Below are 20,119 nucleotides of genomic sequence, written 5' to 3' on the forward strand. Positions count from 1 at the left end.
TTTCTCCTGCTTGATCTCCTGGTTCTCTCTAGGCTCACATTCTCTGCTTTGGAGGCTGAGGCAGGAGGATCACTTGAGCCCTGGAAGACCCTGTCTCAAAAATAAAACTGAAAGAAAAACCTAGACAAACAAAAAGAATTTTTCCTCTCTGCTGGGTCTTAATATCTGGGACTCACTGCAGGGTCTCTAGCTGGGGAATCTTTTCTTCTTGCTCCATCTTTGACTCTAGACACCCACTATTCGGATCAACTGCGGAGTATGTGGTGTGTCAGTGCATTGTAGAAGCCCGGATTTCTCCCCAGATGTTACCTAGAAGGAGGGACCTTCAAGAGGAGGGGCGACCCTGCCTTTTCCCTTGGGAGTCCACTCTTGTGGGGAGTGGGCCCACAAGGCTCTCACTAGCAAAACAACTAGAGAAGACCAAAGGCTGGAATGGTCTCCCAGCTCAGAGAGGATCCTTTGTCCCACCGGTAGGTGCAAAAGTTCGGACGCCTCGGGGTTTTGCTTCAGTTTAGGGTTTTGCTCTTTCGGGTAGAGGAGGGAGAGCTAGGATCGTTTGGGGGTACCACGGTGCTTAGACTCCCTTGATTTGCAGACTGGGAGTAGAACACACAAAGAACTTCAGTTTTCTCAGGGCTAAGGGGAGAGTGCAATCTGGGACTCCATTGTTCTTTGCACCTCAGCTCATCGTCACTGTAATGTCCATTGGGCACGTGAGGAATGAAGTCCCAGGGTTTTCCCAGGTCCCACCTGCGAGGTGGGGTTTTCCCGGTTCACACAGGCTCAGTCTGTCGGGCCCTCCCCCGGGGGCGGGGTTCGGAACCCCTGGGTTAGACTCTGGCCCCCGTGGCCCCTGAGTCTTGCACCTACCCAGCTAGGGACGTGCCATGGGACAGCTGATCGCCAAGTTGATGGGCATCTTTGGGAACCAGGGTAAGGGGTACATAGGGCATCCCAGCGACCGCTTTGATCCTGTGGTCTCCTGGGGCTTCCTCGATCGGAGGTCATCTGGGCAGACGTGCTGGGGGACCTCGAATTACTAGAGTCCTGCGTGGGCGCTCCTTGCCTGCTCCACGGTCTTCTCTATCCTCCCAGCCGGTTTCTCTGGGGGCTCCGCGCTTGCGTGCGCCCCCGGGTGTGCTGCAGAGCCGGGCGAGCCTCCTTCCTCCCCGCTAAACCGCTCGGGCGGCAGGGCTGGGGGTGCAGCTACCGGTTTCCTGCAATTAGTGCTTAGCTCTTTCTCCAGACCCCTTCTCTTGGCAAGCCCAGAGCACCCGGATCCTTCAGGCAATCGCTTCTAGAAATCTAGAGGGAGGTGGGGCTCAGTTCTCTTTGCCACTGTCCGGGAGTGGTGCAGGGGTCCTCCCGGCCGGTCGGGAAGTAGAAGTGGTGTGATGGGCAGAGGTCCCTCAGCCCGCTAGGAACACTGGTCTTTCTGGGGGGCCTGCTGGGAGCACACAGTCCCTTGGACATCGGGTTTGGCTCTGACTCTGATCTTCCCCGGATGCCTCCAGAGCACAAGGTCATCATCGTGGGCCTGGACAATGCAGGAAAGACCACCATTCTCTACCAGTTGTAAGTGACTTTCGGGTGGGGAGAGAAAGGGCTGGGCCTCCCACCAGACTGACAGGCATTTGGACCAATCATCAGAGCCCTTTCTTTGGTTCCCTGGCTCTCCAGTAACTGAAAGTAGTGATGAGGGCCACTGGTGTGACCTTCCTGGTAGAGACGGTGGGCCTGACATTCGGATCCTGCACTGTATGGGCAGCCTCAATCCCCATTGCCTCCTGCCGTCTGCCCCCCTGGTGGCAGGTCCCTCTTTTCTCAGTGCTGCACCTTACATTTATCTGTTAGCTTTGACCTCCCATTTGAAACCCAAAACCAACTGTCAGCTCTAGGTGGCCAACTTTGGATCTGGTTAGGCTCTGTAGGTCCTGGTGTGGCAAAGCCTGCACACTAAGTCTTAACTGAGCCAAAAGCCACAGGTGGGAACTTTCCCAGTGTTCACGGTCTGGACAACATCTCTACCCAGATGGAGCCGCCAAAGTACTTTATTTACACAGGATAAGTTTTCCCCTGAAAAAGTAATAAATATAAATTTAAAAAAATTAGAGGAGAAAATGCCTGTAATCCCAGGGACTCCAAAGGCTGAGGCAGGAGGATCCCAAATTTCAGGTCAGCATCAGCAATTTAGCGAGGCCCTATGCATGCATGTATATGCTTTTGTCCCCAGAACAAAAAAAAAAAAAAAAAAAAAAAAAAAAAATCAGACAAGAAAAATTAAAATAGCAAAAGAGTACACAGCGAGAAGTAAGTTTCCCTCTAGTGAGAGGTCTCGATTTTCTTCCTCCCAGGCAACCACTCTTGCAACTTCCTGGTCACCTTTCAGAAGCATTCTTCACGGATAAAAATGAGGGTGTTTTCTGTGTATGTTGCTTAAACAAGACATCTCATCTCTCTGATGACCCTCACTTGTATCTATCTCATTTTTCTCAGTCCTTGAGATTCTAAGTGTGGTCCACAGATTGGAAGCGGGAGCATCATCTGGGAGCTTGTTAGAAATGCAAAGGCCTGGGCAGCCCCAACCTACTGGATTAAATCTGCATTTTGACAAGACTCCTAGGTGAATCAACTGCCTATTAAAATTTGAGGAGATGGTTCTAATGTGGGAAATTTCCCACATCTCTACTGAGATGGAGCCTCCAAAGTACTGATCCTCTCTGGGGCCTAAGCCTGGGCAACACTTGGCCTCATTCTGTTTTCGTTTTCCCTTGCCCTGGCAGGTGCTTGGCCCACCTGGGTTGGAGTTCTTAGTTAGACTCAGCTGCTCAGGGGGTGGACCAGAGCTGGTGACCAGATCTGGGAGGGGGCTGGACGGAGGTCTTAGAACCTTCTCCTACCTCCTTAGTTTGACCAATGAGGTGGTTCACACGTGTCCCACCATCGGCAGCAATGTGGAGGAGATTGTTCTTCGGAAGACCCACTTCCTCATGTGGGACATCGGGGGACAGGAGGCTCTGCGCTCCACCTGGAGTACATACTACTCCAACACGGAGGTGAGGAGGACACCAGGGCTGGGATGTGTGATGTTAGCCAGTCACCCACTCTTAACCTTGGTTCCCCCATCTGTGAAGTGGCCTAATAATGATCTCTTTGAGTGGCAGTGAAATTAAATAATAACCAGACAAGAGCTAAGGCATGTAGGTCAAATACTTAACCCAGTACAGTGCCTGTCGAGATTTGTTTTTAATCCTCCCTGTCTGCTTCTGGCAGTTTTCAGTCTGATGCACTGGATGGCATGAGCCCTTAGTCTCTCCAGGCCCTACTTTCTCACTCAGCAGAAGTAGAGTTCAGTGGTTTAATTTCTGGAGTGAGACAGCAGTTGGAATTTCAGTACTGCCACTCACCAACTGTGTGGCCAAGGGCAAGATCCCTAACCTCACTGAGGTTACCCTCCCTTGTATGAAGGAGGTAATAACAGCACCAAGTCCACAGTATTGTGGTGAGGCCTAAATGGAGTCCTGAGCACTCAGGGCTTAGCACAGCCTCTGGCGCACAATCAGGTGTGCTCTGCACTTCCTCTGTCTGGATAGAAAAGGCAATTAAAATGGGACCAGGTTGGTGAGATCTTGAGGCTGATCTTGAGGCTGAGTTCCTTTTCTATGGAGTTGGCATGTGGGCAGGAAATACTTTCACAAAGAGAAAGCCCACTACTTAAGGCTCCCCTCTGCTGGCCAGTTCGTCATCCTTGTGATTGACAGCACAGACCGGGATCGGCTGTCGACCACTCGGGAGGAGCTGTACAAGATGCTGGCCCATGAGGTAAGCTTCCTGTGGTTCTAGCTGTGCGTCATCAGACTAGTCACTCAGCTTCTCTGAGGTCCATTCCTGACACCCTCATTGTTATCCCAGCAGTGCGGGGAGGGCTAGTTTATTGAAGAAGGATGACAGTGCGCTCAGAATTGATTATAGAAGTCAAAGTTGCTGGTTCAAGGTCCATCCCCTCTTCTCACTCACGGATTCCTACCCCATGAGGTTGTTGTAAGGATTAGGGAGTTGGTTGGAGGCATCCCATGAGTTTTCTGTCGTTGATTGTGGTTGCTGCTGTTGGAGTGAGGCCTGCCTGGGAGGCTAGGGCAGGAGTGGGGAGGACCAATGGGCAGAGGAAGGAGGCTGGCTGATTGACAGTGGTATGGCTCTTCTTTCTCAGGCACTTCGAGATGCTTCAGTGCTGATCTTTGCCAACAAGCAGGATGTGAAGGATTCCATGACCACCGTGGAGATCTCCCAGTTCCTCACTCTCAGTGCCATCAGAGACCATCCGTGGCACATACAAGGCTGCTGTGCTCTGACTGGGGAAGGGTTAGTGGCTGCCAGACCTGGATCTGATCCACCAATGGACAGGGGCCATCAGAACCCCACTCCTGTCTCTCTCCTGTCAGAATCTGGCTCACAGTTGGCTACTGGGCCAAATCAGATGAAAGGGGTTGAATTGTTGAAATCGGGTTGGTGGGTAAGCTGAGTCCCTGCTCTCCAGGGCTTCCTAATGCACAGGTAACCCTCCACATCAGCACAAGGGCAAGCTGGGTCTGACTTAGCTCTGGTGGTCAGGGATGGCCTCTCCTAGAGATGTAGTTTTTGAGCTGAGACCCAAACAAGACCCAAATGAAGAGAAGGGGACAGTCATGGAAAGACCTAGGGGACAAAGACTTAGGGGATTGAACCCAGGGGACAAAGACTTAGGGGACTGAGCCCAGGGGCACTTAATCACTTAGCCACATCCTCAGCCCTTCATATGTTTTATTTAGGGACCCGGTCTTTCTAAGTTGCTTAGGGCTTCCCTAAGTTGCTGAGGTTGGCTTTGAATTTGTGATCCTCCTACCTCAGCCTCCCAAGCCACTGGGATTACAGGCATGTGCCATTATCCTTGAGTTTCTGCAAAGAGTACATGACACCACTCCATTAACAGATTTTTATCAAATACCTACTTCATGCCAGGTAGTGTTTTGGGTATTGGTGAAACAGCAAAAAACAAAATAGACAAAAACTCCTGCCTTCATGGAGCTACATTCCAGTGGGGGAGACAGACAATAAGCCAAACAAACAAACAAACAAAAAAACTGAACCTGTATAGAAGTTAAAAGTGATAAATGTTAAGCAGGGGGAGTAGGAAAGGGAGACTGGAAGTATGTGGAAGGAATGTTGTGATTTTTTGGTGGGGGGCAGTACAGGGGATTGAACCCTGAGGCACTTAACCATTGAGTTACATCCCCAGTTCTTTTTATTTCTTATTTGGGCCTCACTAATTGCTAAGGTTGGTCTTGAACTTATAATCCTCCTGCCTCAGCCTCCCAAGTTGCTAGAATTAAAAGTGTGTGCCACCACATCCAGCCACAATGTTAATTTTTGAGATGGGATCTCAATTTGTTGTGGAGGCTGGATTTGAGCTCCTGGGTTCAAGCAGTCATCCTGCCTCAGCCTCCCCCAAAGCTGGTGACTACAGGCAAGTGTCACCATGTGTCCCCAGTTGAATGTTGCAGTTTTAAATGAGGTCTTTAGGAAGGGGCTCCTGAGAAGGTAGCTCTTGAGCACACACCTGCATTGTGGACTAGGCCACCTAGCAAGGGCTCTGCCTTGGGCCTAGAGAATTCCCTTTCCTCTCCCTCTCGAGTGGAATGGTAGCAGGCTGGAGACGCAGACACCTTTTTTTGTTGTTTATTTTGTTCTGTGGTGCTGGGGACTGAACCCAGGGCCTTGGACATGCTGGGCAAGCACTCTACTACTGAGCTATACCCTCAACCTTGTAGACATCTTTCATTGTTTTGAAAAAGGGGAGACTTCAGGCAAGTCAAGGCAAGGGCTCACACATTTCTGGGAGTGTACCTGCCTCTTCTGGGTCAGGAGGACCCTCCCCTCCCTCCAGCTCACAGTCAGTTCAATGCAGCCAACATTTCCTAAGTACCCCCCATGTCACGCTCTGTGACAGGTGAGGACTGGGGATGACACAGAGATGGCCAAGCCTCCACCCTTGCTCTGGAGTTGCTTACTATATCACAGGAAAACTTGCATATGGAACCTCTTCTCAGACCTTTGAAGTCACTCTGCCATGTCCCCTAGTGACAGAGCAGGTGGAAGGGGACATGGGAGACTTACCAGAACCTTCTGTATATCTTCTTAACCTTAGTCACAGTATGTAGCTGTGGAATTATTTGCTGGACCATTCGCTTATTCTCTATGTCCTCTTGTATGCTGTAAGCCTCAGAGGGCAGGGTGGCTTCTCAAGAATCATTCCAGCCCCCTGGCAGACTTGATGCATTTCAAGAGCTCAAGTCAGTTTGTGGACTAAATGAATTGATGTAACTTTGGCTACTCTCTCCCTCTGCTCTGGGCAGAGGCCTTGGGCTTGCTGGCCATCATCTTTATGGGAAATGCTGATCCTTGCCCTGTTTCTCCTCCCTGCAGGCTGCTGGCAGGGCTCCAGTGGATGCAGTCTCAGGCCACTGCCAAATGATGTCGGAGCCTGAGGCCAACCAGAAACTTTGGGGGTTCTGCATGGTCAACATGGGTGGAAAACTCAAATGGCCAGTTTACTTTTCTCTGATTCTCTGGTGGGAGCAGGGCCAGTTGTGGACAGTGAGATTGCCACCGTCTACCCAAGCCCTCACTGAGCTGTACTGCAGGCTCTGGGTTGATACAGACAGGACAGGTGAAAAAACTGCCCCTCACTCCATGGATGCAGATGTCCTTCTTGGAGACACCAAGGAAGCTATGATGTGCTGGGGGATTAGAAAATGGAGCGCTCTCCCTCTCAGCCCTTGACCTCTCTATAGGAAACACGTGGGAAGTAAGAGGTCCTTGAAATTGCTTCTCATTTCTCTAAAGTATCCACCCTCCCCAGCTTTCTGGGCAGTCTCTCATTTTTGTCCCATTCCCTTGGAGCAAAGGAGATTCCAGAAGGATGAAGAGGTTAGCTGGGAGGCAGGAGAGAAGGGCCAAAACCTGGGAGGGGAAAGAACTTCCCACTCAACCCTTACCTTCCCATTTCTTCTGGGATGCTGACTCTGTCCAGTTTTGAGGCTTTAAGCCACCCAGTGGTATTCCCTTCATTCTCAGTGTTCTTCCAATGTGAACCCCAGTCCTCTCAATTGTCCCAGATTCCTATGGAACCTGCTTATTTGGTTTGTTTTTGTGTGATGATTTTTTTTTTATATTGCACTGATATTTTTATAAAGGAATAATAAATATCATTGAAAACTGTTCACATACTTTTTCTGCAAAACTCTCAGGAAAATCCAACTTGGAAATGGGGGCTTGGGAGCCTGCCCCAAGGGTCTATCTGGCCAGGAGACTGGCTTCTTGGCCCAGCACTCCACCACCAGGCTGGAGGGTACTGGTACCTGATGAACCAGAACTGGGAGCTCTTGGCTGGGCCTAGGGCCTGGTTTGATTCTGATCCATGGAGAAGAGGAGGAGGGATTCCCAGGTTTGGAAAAGTCCAGGAGCCTTCTCTAGGTAAAGCTGGATACAGGAGAGAGACCCTACTGCCCTTCTGAGTTCAGGGAGCAGTGCTATTTCCCTAGAAGACCTGGAATGGTCCTGGTGACAAGTAGGTTTTAATCTTGTGATCTTTGCAAGATTTGATTGGAGAAAGAACTCAGGAATTCTAAGTCGTCCTCATTGTATATATTATATATTTTTCTTTTGTGTTATCCTTGACAGAACTCCTAGACCAAAGCTGAAGGAGAAAATGAATCCTGCCACGTTCTTATTCCATAGAAATTCATTTTAATGAGAGAGCTTTACGAGGTGGGGGTATAGCTCAGTGGTAGAGCATTTGACTGCAGATCAAGAGGTCCCCGGTTCAAATCCGGGTGCCCCCTCTCCGGGTTTCCTTTTTGTATTTTGTTTCCCCGCTCACTGAGAGGAACTGCATTAGTTTTTAGGCGGGAAAGCCGCCGAATCCCTGGGGGGTTACCCCGTCTTTTTCAGGCAGGTGAGGAAGTAATTGACCTTGCCGGTCGCTTACTGTGTATGTCCACGGGTGGAAGGCAGTGCGAGAGGGGCGCGTTGCTCACGTCGAGCCCGGGAGGTCATATGGGTCAGTCCTCTCACGTGTAGCAGGGCGCAGGCAGCACATCCCGGGCGCAAGTGACCCCAACCCCTCTCCGCCAGGAAGCGGGCCGGGCTCGGGCTGGGGAAGAAAGGCCCGGGGACGCCGCGGAAATGTGTGGGAGGGAGAAAGAGACGCGGAGAAGCAGTATGGGGACTCCTGCGGGGCCGGAGAATGGGGTTCCGGCCTAGAGGAACGCCCCCAGAGGAATGCCCCCCAAATGAGGGATCTTGAAGGATCTCGAACGTGTTCCGCTGCAACCCTCTGATTACATTTTATTATACCATCAGTAGGAATCTTTAGCTCAGAGCTTCAGACAACACATCCTCTGCTTCCAAGAAAATAATCGGGGATTTTATTTCACTTTTTTGGTAAACGCCGGATATTGCTGAAAATGAGCGACTGCGCTTGCGCAAGGCTAGCATTAAGAAGCCTTCCGCGCTGCTTCGCCAGCAGAGGGGGTATAGCTCAGTGGTAGAGCATTTGACTGCAGATCAAGAGGTCCCCGGTTCAAATCCGGGTGCCCCCTGGGGCTTTGCTTTTTTTTTTTTCCCCCCCCAGGTTCACGTTTTCCTCAAAACTGCTTCGTGGCTCTTCCACGCCCTTTATGTCCGTGTTACCTTCGCCACCTCTCTTTGGGGCAGTCGGGGAGCGGTGGGGGAAGTGGGAACCTCTAGATCAGCGACTTTCCTAATGTTCCAAGACACAGCAACAGCGCCTGGGTACCCATTAGAAATGTAGATCCCCGGGCTTCTTCTCATCCCGGTGATTAGGAACTTGGGGCTGGAGGCCAGAACTCTGTTTTAATAAGCGCCCCAGGTGACTGATGTACGCTCAAGTTCTAGAAGCTTGAGTTTAAAACACGAACACGTCGTTTGCTTCCAACACCTCTGAAGTTGCTGTTTCTCCCTGAGCCTTCATCAGGGACCTTATAAGACAGACCGCGGGCACTCGAGATCCTCGCATGTACGGAGACACCGGGGCGGGGGCTGGAAGTCCATCCTGGGACCCCGCACTCCAGCTTCCGGGGAGGTAGGGGCGAGCAGAGATGGACCCTCGCGTGGCACAGAGCCTGAGAGGGCCGGAAAATGCAAAGGGAACCACAAAATAAATACCACGTAGCTGCTCCTTACGTGGCCACTCGAGGGCAGTAGGAAGCCGCAGCTGGAAAGAGCAACCTATCTGATTCTTATGAGCGGCAGTCAAGTTAGGATTTAAGTTAGACATCAAGAAGAACTCACAGGCAGGCAGGTTTGCTTTCTTCTATTGTAAGTGGAGAGAGGGTTTAGGGTTGGAGGAGAGGTCGTCTCTGGGATCTTGGGTCCTGAGGAATTGGGAGGAATTGGGATTCTGAGAGATTTAAGGAGTCTTTAATTCCTGTTTCCTTCCTCAGGTTCAGCCTATCTGCTTCCTCCAGCCCATACTGTTCCTTCTCCTGTCCCCAGCTGAATCCCTCCTTTTAGGGGCTCTTCCCCCATGGACCTCAATGTCCAGTCTTCCTCTCTGCAATCTTCCTGTTCCTAGCCCCCAGACCTGTGGCAGTCAAGGAGCCCCTGGCCCCTCGCCCGTCTTGGGTCCCCAGCTCCTTGCCCTCCCACGAAGTAGGTCAGAGACACCTTCGTGTCCTGACCTGATTCGCTGCTGTCTATTAAATCTCCTAAATTGCGGGTATTTTTATTCTGTCCTGAAAGAAAAGAGAAAAAATCTCTCCATAGCCGCGTGTGTGGTGGCAATGGGACGGACAGTTGCCCGCTCTGGAGCTGCTGGCTCTGAACATTGACTGGGTCTGGCCTGAGCGGCCTCCAGAGCGGCGCGTGCCTCAGTTGCCTTCTTGGGGACAGGGGTGCAGATTATTTCAGGGTAGGGATGAGCCAGGTCCCTGCTCCCCCTGTTTGCTGGGCTGGAGGGCAAACCCGTGCTGGAAATGGGGTGTGGAGGGGCAAGATGGGGAGCCGCGCCAGGGGAGTGGGACCCGGGCCTCTGTTAGGGGAGAGGCTGGGGTTCTCGGCTACCAGGGGAGATGTGCGAGGGGTGCGCTTGAGTAAAACGTAGGAAACCTACAGACTCCGAGGAGCAGCTCAGAAAGTCGCGCTGCCTGGAGGAGGCGGGTGGCAGGAGCCCATGGCCATGGCATGGGCGCTTCTTGGGTTTCTCTCCCGGCTTTCCCTGGGGGACCAAGGGCGAGGAAAGGAGACAGGAGCCAAGTGGGGGTGCAGGGCGACTGAAGGTGCCTGGGGGATCCCCCAGTCCAGGGTCCCCGCCGGTCCCCTCGCCCTTTGACTCCCAAGTAGCTTCCGAGCCTTGAGGAGACTGGGAGGCTGGGAGGCTGCGAGGCCCGGGAGGCTGGGAGGCTGGGAGGCTCCCGGCGCGGCGCCCCGCCCCGCCCTCTCCCCGCCCCGCGGCTCCGGGTCCCCGGAGGCCGCAGCGCCGCGGCTCTGCTCGCTGGCCGCCGCTCGCGCTCCTGCCGCTCCCGCCGCCCGCCGGACCGCGCGTCCCCGCTCGGCCCGCTCCTCGCCAGCGGCCGCCGCGAGCCTGCCGAGCGGGTCCCGCCACCACCATGCGGGGCGAGCTCTGGCTCCTGGTGCTGGCGCTCAGGGAGGCTGCCCAGGCGCTGAGCCTCCAGCCCGCGGCAGGTAGGACTGGCCCCAGGTGGCCGGCGGGCAGGCGGGCGGGCGACGCCGCTGAGGGCACCGTCCGCGGGAGGCCAGGGGCTGGGGCTGGGGGCAGGTGGACGGGACCCCACTTTCCCAACGCAGAGGGTGCGTGAGCGAGGGTGGAGGCACCAGACGGTGATGCCCGACCGCTTCCCTCCTGGAACACGCCCGAGGGACCCCGGGAGAGGCGACTCCGGGAGGCAGAGGTCTGTGGCCCTAGAGGGGACCTGGAGAGAGTTCCAAGGGGCCCCTGTCACTCCAGGCTCCCGATGAGGGGCCGGGAGGCTCCTCCCCAGCGCTGCCTTCCCTGCTCTTCTCCGCCTCCTCCCCGCTGACCCAGGCTGAGTCTGAGTCCCGTTAGGCGACTGGGTGGGAGCCGCCCAGGGGAGGGAGGGGACCCGGACTCTCTCCCTGGGCAAAGGTGGTGACAGCCTAACTTGCTTTCCCCTACCTGTGTGGTATCAGTAGGGAGGCAGGGGACCAGGAAGAATCAACTTGCCTCTCCTCCAGCCCCTAGCCTTGAGGCCCCCTGTCCCTCCTGCTCTGTTCTGTCCTCCTCGCCTTTGGCCTTCAACTGCTCTGGTTCTAGATAGGGGGAGATGCTCCCATTTACACACTCCTCTTCCCCCTTTATCAGTTTCCCCAAATCATTTCTCCCACCTGGAAGTTCTTTCTGGACTCTACTTTGAATCCCTCATGTTGTAAATGAGGCCCACCTTTCAACATATAATTTATGTCCTCCTTTCTCCTCATGCACCCAGACTTTCTCTGTGGTTGAGGAGATGTGTAATTTGCAGCCAAGCTCCCTTGGCAGAGAAAACTGAGAAGAGATCTATGCCTCCCTGGCCTAGTACCTGTCAGATGGTGTGAGGGAAGGGGCTGTCCATGGATGCTGTATTTTGGCAGCTGTGCCTCAGGGGTGCCAAAGCAGCAGGCACAGAAGTGTCAGTGACAGTATTCTGGACTTCATGGACCCAGTATGTAGCTGACCCTGGATTCCTTTTGAGAAGGAAGGATATAGTGGAAGTGGGAGAGGGGGCAGTGGAAGTGTCCAGAGGCTGCTGGAGCAGAACCACACAAAGCATGGCTAGAGACTTGGCTTCTAGTCCTATGGTGTCACTTGCTGTGTGACTTTGGGTGACTTACTTTCCCTCTTTGTGCCTACTTCTGCACTTATAAAGTGAGTCAGTTGACAAAATCCTTGAGTCTTGATTGTGGGATTATGAAGGATCTTTTTTCTCTTTTATCATGGTCTTTGCTTCTTGGATGTGTATAGGTCTCACACACACACACACACACACACACACACACACGCACATGCACACATACATAAACACACATTTTAACCCTTATAAACAGGAAGGGATTGGACAGGTTAGTTTCTGAGGTCCTCTGCAGTCCCTGCCTGGCACAGTCTTCTGAGCTCAGTGTGTGATCAGGTTGATAAATTGGATCTGAACCCTCTGCCTGGGTTGTGAGGACCACGGAGATGGTTGAGAAGGGACTACGAGGTGATCAGAGTGACCAGATGCAAGCCTGGCTGAGTACTATCTCTTCAAAATTGGGTTGGGGTGGCAGACAATGGGGGCGGGGGGCAGGAGGAGGGACAGCAGGGACTTGAATCACTTCTCTAAGGAGAGGATACCTGTCTTCTGGACTTTGATGAATTCAGCTGAGAAAAGTGGACTTTCTCTGCAGCTGGAGAGATTAAGTTTAGACCCACGAAGCGCGGGGAGCCGCTGTTGACTCCTGGTCCAGCGCTGTCGGTGGGCCAGGCTGGATTTGAGGGAGGGCTTGTACAGAGGCAGGGGCTGTCTTCTGGGCAGGGGAGATGTAGGCGTGGGACATTCTGGAGAGGTTCTAAAGAGAGCCTCCCAATGGAGCACTTTTGTCCCCTGAAGCGGCAGCCAGGAGTAGAACCCAAAGGGGACCAGCCAGCCAGCCCCAGGGCTCTGGGGTCTCTGGGCTGCTGGGAGCCCTCACTGTGGCTGGTTTGTTTGGTAGAACCTTGACACTTGATCTGCCATTACAGCTGGAGCAGGAGAGATCAGTGACCAGAGGTGGAATCAAGCAGCAGGGGAGACCAGGAGAGGCAGACTAGCAGAAGGACTGACAGGAACATGGCTTCGGGGTGTACAGTGGAGTTGGGGGACACCAAGGGTCTGACCTCAGTTGGAACCAGAGGTGCCTATAACAGGCATGGAAGGAAGAGGCAGCTGCAACTGGTATCCACGCCTGAGAGCCCTGCAGGACGGAGGCCAGGTCCAGCACGGTCCTATGACTCGATGACTTCCTCCTTTCTCTGAGCCTTGGTTTCTCCTTCTCTAAAAAGGGGGTTTGGACCATGCTGTTCCTAGTAACCCATTTGGCCCTGATCTGCTTCCACCTTCCTTCCTGCCCACAGGGACTTTTTTTTTCCCTACCCACTGGGGACTTTCCCCCACCTGCACATCTCCTGTCCTCCCCAGGTCCCCTCTGAACACCTTCCAGGATGCTGCCCCTCAGCTGCTCCTCAGCCGGGTCTCAATCAGCTCAAGAGGCCCCTCACCGCCAAGGACCTGGGGGCTCTGTGACTGTGTCTGCCCAGCACCTGGCATAGTCCTGGTACTGAGTAGGGGCTCAGTAAATGTGTGTTGGATGAACTGAGTGAGCACATGAATCAGAGGTGGTCACAGGCTCTGAACTTGCCCCTGGAGGGAACTCCCAGGGAGCTAAGTCCTGATTTCCTTTCTCTCTTCTGCCTAGTGGCCCTCCCTGCCATTTCCTGTGCCTCCATCCTTCTCCCCAGGTGAGGGTCCTCTCAGGGCGTGGTTGGGGACTTTGTAACCAGGGTGCAAGATTTAGTTTAGCATCTAGAGCCTTTTCCAGGCCCCTGGAAATTTGGTCCCCTTTGAAGGGGGCAGGGCTGGGGATGGGGCCTAGGACCCTCCTGGTGCTTTGTGTATATTATTCTGTTAAAGACTCAAAACAACCTGTGGAGTGAAGATTTCCTCATCCCCATCTTACAGATGTGCCAACTGAGTCTTAGATTTAGTAATTTGGATGGGCTCGGTGGCACATGCCTTTAATCCCAGCAGCTGCGGAGGCTGAGGCAGGAGGATCAAAGGCAGCCTCAAAAAAAGCAAGACACTAAGCAACTCAGTGAGACCCTTTCTCTAAATAAAATACAAAATTGGGCTGGGGATGTGGCTCAGTGACCTGAGTTCAATTCCTGCTACCAAAAAAAAAAAAAAAAAAAAAAGATTTAATAATTTGTCCAGTGTCATGGTCAGTAAGTGTCACAGTCAGAGTCAGCCTCGAGCTCATCTGAATCCCAGCCTTTACTTGTTTACTGCTGTGATACGACAGTGTGGGTTCTCAGTGGGGCTGTGTCCCAGGGAAAAGGTCTTCTCCATCCTGTGACTCTCAGGTACTCAGGGCATCTCAATTGCTGCCTCCTCCCTTCCCATCGTCCCTGTGAGCTCACTGACCACGTGTGTGGCCAGGCATCTGGGGTGAAGGGAAGAGGTGCTGGGGAGGCTCTGGGAAGAAGTAGCCTCTTGTAAGACTTGAAGAATGAGCAGGGGCTGGTCGGCAGGAAGGCTGGTTCGTGGGGCAGCATGGTCCTGGCTGGGAACACTGCTTGTGTGGATCCCTGTGGCCAGAAGCATCAGGGCTGGGTCCTGCTGGGGGGTCGGTCAGGGGAGGGCACGCAGGGACCCAGTTACAAAAGACCTCAAATCAGCTGGAGGGACGTGGCGAGTAGGAAGCAGGAGAGAAGGAATTGAGTTTGTCCTCTGGACGGTTTGTTCTAGCTGGAGTGTGGGATACTAACTCTAGGGTGGAGTCTGAAGTAAATATCAGGAGAGAGGTCTTGGTGGCTGGGACTGGGTGGTGGCCCTGGGGCTGCAAGGGCAAGCTTAGGTGCTGAGTGGGCTGAGTATGGTCTGGCCCAGGCTCTGGGTGGTCTAACCTGGCCTCCTGGAGTCAGCCTTATGGCCCTGTGCCCTGGAATGGGGTAGTGCTGGGGTACTGGTACAGGGGCAGCACCCCAGACCTTACCTCTGTGTCCCAGGGGATGTGGTCCCCCAGGGCAAGGTAGGCCTGATGGCACCCAGGGTGGGACCCTTCAGGAACCCAGCCCATGTGCCAGTCTTGCCCTCGGCTGCCCTTGTACCCTAGGGAACACCCTAGCCGGAGAGTTGCTGCTGGCTTCTTATTACGCTCTGTGTGGTTCTGAACAGATTCTGGAGACAGCCTGCCTGCTTCAAATCTTAACATCTTTGTGACTTGGTTTCCCCACTTAGGAAATGCGTCTAGTACTAGCACCTACCTCATGGGGTTGGTGTGGGGATTAAATGAGTGAATGTGTTTAAAGCCCTTGGATAGTGTGGGTGGAGAAGTCTAAACCTCAGCGACGATTGTCATCGTTACTGTTATCATGGCATCGGTTAGACTGTACACTACCTGGGGCCGTGAGTGAATGCATGGGCGAATGGGCAGCGTGTGTTCTAGAAGCTTCTTGACATTGCGCACAGTGGAACTCTCACCCATGGGCATGGAATGGGTACTGGGGAGGCAGAAGGTGGGGCCAGGAGCACTCAAGGGCCAGGTAGTTTTCCACATGTGTGTGGCCACCTGGCAGGGAGGCCAAGGCGTTCGGGCCAGTCTACATGGGTGTGCACACAGGCACGTGGCCCCTGCACACGCACGTGAGCAGCCAGCTGCTTTGGCTCCTCTCATGAGTTGAGGGGCGACGTCCTGTCCCAGCCCACTGAGAGGAGAACGGGAGACAGATGTGGTGTTGCTGGGAGGAGACACCTGGGGGCGGAGTCCAGGCCAGGGGAGGGCAGGGCTCCTGGATGTCTGGCATGGACCATGTGCCCCGACCCTGAGCTCAAACCCTCACTTCCTGTTGCTCCCCTGATGCTCACGGCAGCCTGGGCCACGGGCACCTTTGTTGTCCTCTTTTGACAGTGGGGAAGCTGCAGCCTACAGAGGTAAAGTGACAGGTCCGAGGTGCCACAGCCTCCCTGTCTGCTCCCTGTAGGGCTCCCCATCGCTCGCTCTGCCCAGGCCTCAGGCCTCGCCACCCAGCGCCCTCCCTCCAGTGCAGTCAGGTGGGTGGCAGCTGCAGGTCTTCAGCGCCCCCTCCAAGCTAGCCGAGCTCCTCCACTTGCTCTGTCCAGTTCTGGCTCCTGCCCAGGCCCCAGGGCTGCTTGCAGGAGGACTGGAGGAGCCAGGCTGCACAAATAGTTCCATCTCTGAGGCAGCTGTGGGCCCCGTCCACGGGGCAGGCCGCCCTGGTGCAGGGGAGGTGGGCCGGCCACCGTCCTAGAGCCAGGCTCTGGGCATCTGTGGACAGCCAGAGGGCCTCCAGGGAAGGGTCCTGGGACTGCCCCTCTCCCAACATTCTCCAGGAGCATCTGGATGTGATTAGGGAGAGAGAAGTGAGAGGGGCCCGGCAAGGGGCCAGCAGCACCAGCAGCCAAGAATGACTTAATTGGATAAAATGTCTAATGACAAACCAGAGCCCCACAGCAGTGTCCTGGCCCCAGCGCCAGGCCTGGTGTTGGCCAAGCCTTGTCTCAAACTCTGTCCTTGCTGCCTCTCTCAAGTTATCCCCAGCATCATGTCCTTGAGTGTGCAGTGCTTGAGCACTTACTGTTTGGGAGGTACTGCTTGAGGAAGGTGGAGAGAGTCCCGGGACTCGACTCGAGTCTCCCAGAGAGATAGGTGCGAAGTCACACCACTGGGGGTTCCTGGAGGGTGAGAGCCGCATCCAGGAGCTCTGGGAAGAGGGGTGGGTGAGGCAGCAGAGGAGGAGGGCATCTGACACAGACCAGGCCTGAGATTGCTGAAGGTCAGCGGTCTGGACTCTCATATCCATCCGTCTGGTAGTCCAAGTCTTACCCAGGGAAGGTGTGATCATTAGAATGACAATATGAGGCACAACTCGGGGGATGCAAATCTCTCCAAAATGGAAAAAGATGCTTTTTGTGTCATTTAGAATTAATTTAACAACCTAGAGGGAATGGGAGAGAAAGTGGAGTCTCGGAACGGCTGCCTGTGTGCGGCCACTTGCTAATCCTGTGCCCGTGACTGACGGTTCTAATTGGTGGTGACAGTCTTTCCTGCGCAACACAAATGAAGCCTCAGAATTCTTCTCAATTAGAGTGCTCCTGGTTGTCACTAATCACTGGAGAGGGCATTTGAGGCAAAACCTGTCCGCTATTCCAGATGGTATCTAAGCCCTTTGTTGAACGGGACAGTGACTTGCCCAGTGTTTGAAGGGAGCGTGAGGCTGAAAAACCGTGGTTTTCACTGGGGAGGAGGGGTACTTTTGTTTCCCAGGAGATATTTGCAATGTTTGGAGACATTTTCAATTGTCTTAGCTTAGGGGTAGGGGAAGGTCCTACTGACACCTAGGAGATAGAGGCCAAGGATACTGCTAAATAGTCAAGAAAGTACAGGAGAGCTCCCCACAAAGAATTATCCACTCCAACCAACGACTCAAAGCAACTCAATTTAAAAATGGGCAATACTGGGTGCAGTGACGCACACCTGTAATCCCAGCGACTTGGGAGGCTGAGGCAAGAGGATTGCGAGTTCAAAGCCAGCCTCAACAGTGAGGCCCTAAGCAATTCAGTGAGATCCTGTCTCTAAATAAAATAAAAAATAGAGCCGGGGATGTGGCTCAGTGGCTGAGTGTCCCTGAGTTCAATCCCCAGTACCCCACTCTGCCAAAAAGGGCAAAAGACTTAAATAGACATTTCTCCTAAGAAGATATATAAATAGCCAGTAAGCACACAAAATGACACTTAACTTCACTTGTCATTAAAGAAATGCAAATCAAAACTATATCCATCAGAATGGCTGCTACCAAAAAAACAAAAACAAAGCAGAAAATAGCAAGCCTTGGCAGGAATGTGGAGAGAATAAAAACCTTGTGTGCTGTCGGTGGGAATATAAAACAGCTCAGCAATGGAAAACCGTAGGGGAGTTCCTCCAAAAATTAAAAATAGAATTACCATGTGACCCAGCAATTCTACTTCTGGGTATTACTCAAAAGAGTTGAAAACGGCATCTCAAAGGTATCTATACACCTGTGATCACATCGGCATTACTCATAGTATCGAAAATATGCAAATTATCTAGCTGTCATTGACAGAGAATGGAGGAGCAAAATGTGGTATATGCATAGCATGGAATATTATTCAGCATTAAAAAAGAAAATCACCAGGCATGGTACTGCATGCCTATAGTCCCAGCAGCTCTGGAGGCTGAGGCAGGAGGACCGCATGTTCAAGGCCAGCCTCAGCAATTTAGCAAGGACTTAAGCAACTTAGTGAGACCCTGTCTCAAAATAAAAAAATTTTTAAAAGGGCTAGAAATGTGACTCAGTGTTTAAGTGCGCCTGGGTTCAAACCATAGTACCAAAAAAAAAAAAAAAAAAAAAAAACAAAACGAAAAGAAAAGAAAAGAAAGAAAGATTCCTGTTATACACTACAACATGGAAGGAAGTAGAAGACATTATGCTAAAGTAAAATAGGCTGAACACAGCAAGACAAATATTTAGGATTCCACTTATATTGTAACGATATCTAGGCAAGTGGGTTCTTTATCTCACAAATTCAAGGAATAAAATCCATGGACACAAGGGTGAGAGCATAGTAACAGGATTTATTAGCGTAACAGAGAAGAAGCAGAACCCCCCAAAGGCGGTGGGCAGAAGAGGGGTAAAGGCAGGGGTAACTAAGGAAGGGCTCTGGGGTTGCAGCTGTGGGTAATGGGGACAAGCACCCAACCTCAGAAGAAGGCACTGTGGTTACTGCTGGCAGTGAGTGGGGGGTCAGAGATGTCCTTCAGACCCCTGTCCCCCTCCCCTCCTGCCCTATCCAAAGGCTCTTATCCTCTCTGTCCGCGGGAGACCCACCTTCCTGCCTCCACGTGAGATACTTGGAGTAGTCAAAATCGGAGAGAGACTGGAGTAGGATACTTGCCAGGGACTGGGGACACAAGAGGATGGGGCCCAGAGTTTGTTTAACAGATGCAAAGCGTTCTGGGGATGGATAGAGGTGATGATATACTTACAATGGTAATTCTTATATGTATTTCCCTACAATTTTAAAAATTAAAAGAAAAAAAAAAGATATCAATAGTACTAAGGTTAGGAATCCCTGACCTGAAAGATCTCTGCTCTCTTGCTTCTAGTCCCCTGCTCCCCTGGGAGATAGGATTATGTGGCAATTTTGGCAGATAAATAAGCACCTGGTTTGGATTTCAGAGCTGTGGTTCTCACCCTTATTGCAGAGGTTTTTGCTTGTTTGCTTTTTCTGGTACAGGGAATTGAATCCAGGGGTGCTCTACCACTGAACAACTGAACTACGTCCCCTGTTCTTTTATTTTTCTCTTTTCAGTCAGGGTCTCACTAAGTTGCAGAGGCTGGCCTTGAACTTGTGGTCCTCCTACCTCAGCCTCCCGTGCCTCTGGGATTATAGACATATGGTACTGTGATCAGCTTGTTACAGAGTTCTTTAAGACCTCTAAATTTCCCCTAATTCTCTAAATTTTACCTGCGGGTCTTTTCAGAGATCTAATGCCCGGTCTACACTATAGACCAATTACGTCAGCCTCTAGGGTAGGACCTGGACATCCAGAGTTTTAAAGCTCCCCAGATGATTCCAGGGTGAACTGAGGTTGAGAATAGTCACCGGATGGAGGCAGATCAACTTGGGTTTGAACCTAACTTACCATGTCTAACCCGTTATGTGACCTGTAGCCTCTGATTCCTGTCTGCACAATGCCCCAGTTGTATCTATGTTGGAGCACTAACAGGAGGGTTAAAAGCAGCGTGTGCAGAGCTGCTTGGCACGGTACTAGGCACAGGGCTCTCAGGACGTGTTGGGTATCTCCTGCCCTGGTACTCAAGTGTCCCCAGAGTCAACAATAGCATGATGTCGAGGCCTCTACAGAAGCGGGTTGGTCCCGTGGGGTCTTTACCCGCCCTGCTGACACTCAGTTTTCTGTGTCTTCCCCAGGTCACGATGAAGGCCGAGGTTCTGGATGGGCTGCCAAGGGGACCACCCAGGGCTGGAATCAGAGAGCTCAAGAAAGCCCCAGGCAGGTGCCGGGGCCGGACCGGACCCAGCTGAGCCAGGACCTGGGTGGGGGCACCCTGGCTATCGACACGCTGCCGGATAACAGGACCAGGGTGGTGGTGAGTGCTGGATGAAGGTGGGGCGGGAGCGAAGTGCGCACGGGCCCCTTCAGGAGCCCCGTGTGCGGTGGTCGGACGGGCAACATGCATCTCCTCTGGAATCAGCCCTGGAGATTGGAGTGCAGGCGGAGCCCAGGGGAGATGGAAGCAGAGCTC

The 20,119-nt window shown here is 52.8% G+C and overlaps 2 protein-coding genes across 4 annotated transcripts in view; both read left to right on the forward strand.

The window, feature by feature from the left end:
- The first annotated feature begins 310 nt into the window (after positions 1-310).
- On the forward strand, positions 311-7,276 carry ARL5C (ARF like GTPase 5C). Of its 3 annotated transcripts, XM_079132008.1 has the most exons (6): positions 503-933; positions 1,515-1,575; positions 2,909-3,056; positions 3,739-3,822; positions 4,211-4,362; positions 6,463-7,276. In XM_079132008.1, the coding sequence occupies exons 1-6, from the start codon at positions 888-890 to the stop codon at positions 6,509-6,511; spliced, it is 540 nt and encodes a 179-aa protein (XP_078988134.1). In that variant the 5' UTR covers positions 503-887; the 3' UTR covers positions 6,512-7,276. The 3 variants fall into 3 exon arrangements, with proteins under 3 accessions (XP_078988133.1, XP_078988134.1, XP_078988132.1); XM_079132006.1 differs by having other exon boundaries at positions 4,211-7,276; XM_079132007.1 differs by lacking the exons at positions 503-933; positions 1,515-1,575 and adding an exon at positions 311-470 and having other exon boundaries at positions 4,211-7,276.
- Positions 7,277-10,523: 3,247 nt separating this feature from the next.
- PLXDC1 (plexin domain containing 1) overlaps positions 10,524-20,119 on the forward strand; it is a 65,619-nt gene continuing 56,023 nt past the window's right edge. The window contains 2 exon segments of the mRNA XM_079132031.1: positions 10,524-10,743; positions 19,785-19,963. Coding sequence (XP_078988157.1) covers positions 10,668-10,743; positions 19,785-19,963 — 255 coding nt within the window. The 5' untranslated portion in view covers positions 10,524-10,667.

The sequence above is a fragment of the Sciurus vulgaris genome (genome assembly GCF_902686455.1).
Source record: "Sciurus vulgaris genome assembly, chromosome: 3".
Lineage (NCBI taxonomy): Eukaryota > Metazoa > Chordata > Mammalia > Rodentia > Sciuridae > Sciurus > Sciurus vulgaris.

What these genes read in the sequence shown, in the direction of transcription:
- ARL5C (XM_079132006.1), top strand. Translation starts at nt 888, where the DNA reads ATGGGACAGCTGATCGCCAAGTTGATGGGCATCTTTGGGAACCAGG. An exon ending in GGGCATCTTTGGGAACCAGG is followed by an intron (nt 934 to 1,514) that starts GTAAGGGGTACA and finishes GGATGCCTCCAG; the next exon opens with AGCACAAGGTCATCATCGTG. An exon ending in CATACTACTCCAACACGGAG is followed by an intron (nt 3,057 to 3,738) that starts GTGAGGAGGACA and finishes TCTGCTGGCCAG; the next exon opens with TTCGTCATCCTTGTGATTGA.